This window comes from Oxyura jamaicensis, unplaced genomic scaffold, assembly GCF_011077185.1.
Source record: "Oxyura jamaicensis isolate SHBP4307 breed ruddy duck unplaced genomic scaffold, BPBGC_Ojam_1.0 oxyUn_random_OJ68657, whole genome shotgun sequence".
NCBI lineage: Eukaryota > Metazoa > Chordata > Aves > Anseriformes > Anatidae > Oxyura > Oxyura jamaicensis.
Window position 1 is genome coordinate 1 of NW_023309014.1, and position 259 is coordinate 259.

Genomic DNA, 259 nt, shown 5'->3' on the forward strand with positions numbered 1-259 from the left:
GGGGGGGATAGGGGGTGGGGAGGGGGGTTTTGGGGCTGGGGAGTGGGATTTTGGGGTTGCGGACCAGGGTCTTGGGGCCGGGGATTGGGGTTTGGAGGCTCAAGTCTTGAGCCTTGGGGTTGGGGATTGGGGAGCGGGGGTTGGGGAGCGGGGTTTTGGGGTTGAGGACTGGGGTTTTGGGGCTGGGGATCGAGATCTTGGGGCTGGGGACCAGGGTCTTGGGGCTGGGCAGTGGGATTTTGGGGCTGGGGAGCGGGAT

The 259-nt window shown here is 66.0% G+C and overlaps 1 protein-coding gene across 1 annotated transcript in view; it reads right to left on the bottom strand.

The window, feature by feature from the left end:
• Positions 1-6: 6 nt before the first annotated feature.
• Positions 7-259, bottom strand: part of LOC118159203 (basic salivary proline-rich protein 1-like) — a gene marked incomplete at both ends in the record, with an annotated part of 1,387 nt that continues 1,134 nt past the window's right edge. Inside the window, one exon of the mRNA XM_035313816.1 lies at positions 7-70. Coding sequence (XP_035169707.1) covers positions 7-70 — 64 coding nt within the window. The remainder of the gene's footprint in view (positions 71-259) is intronic.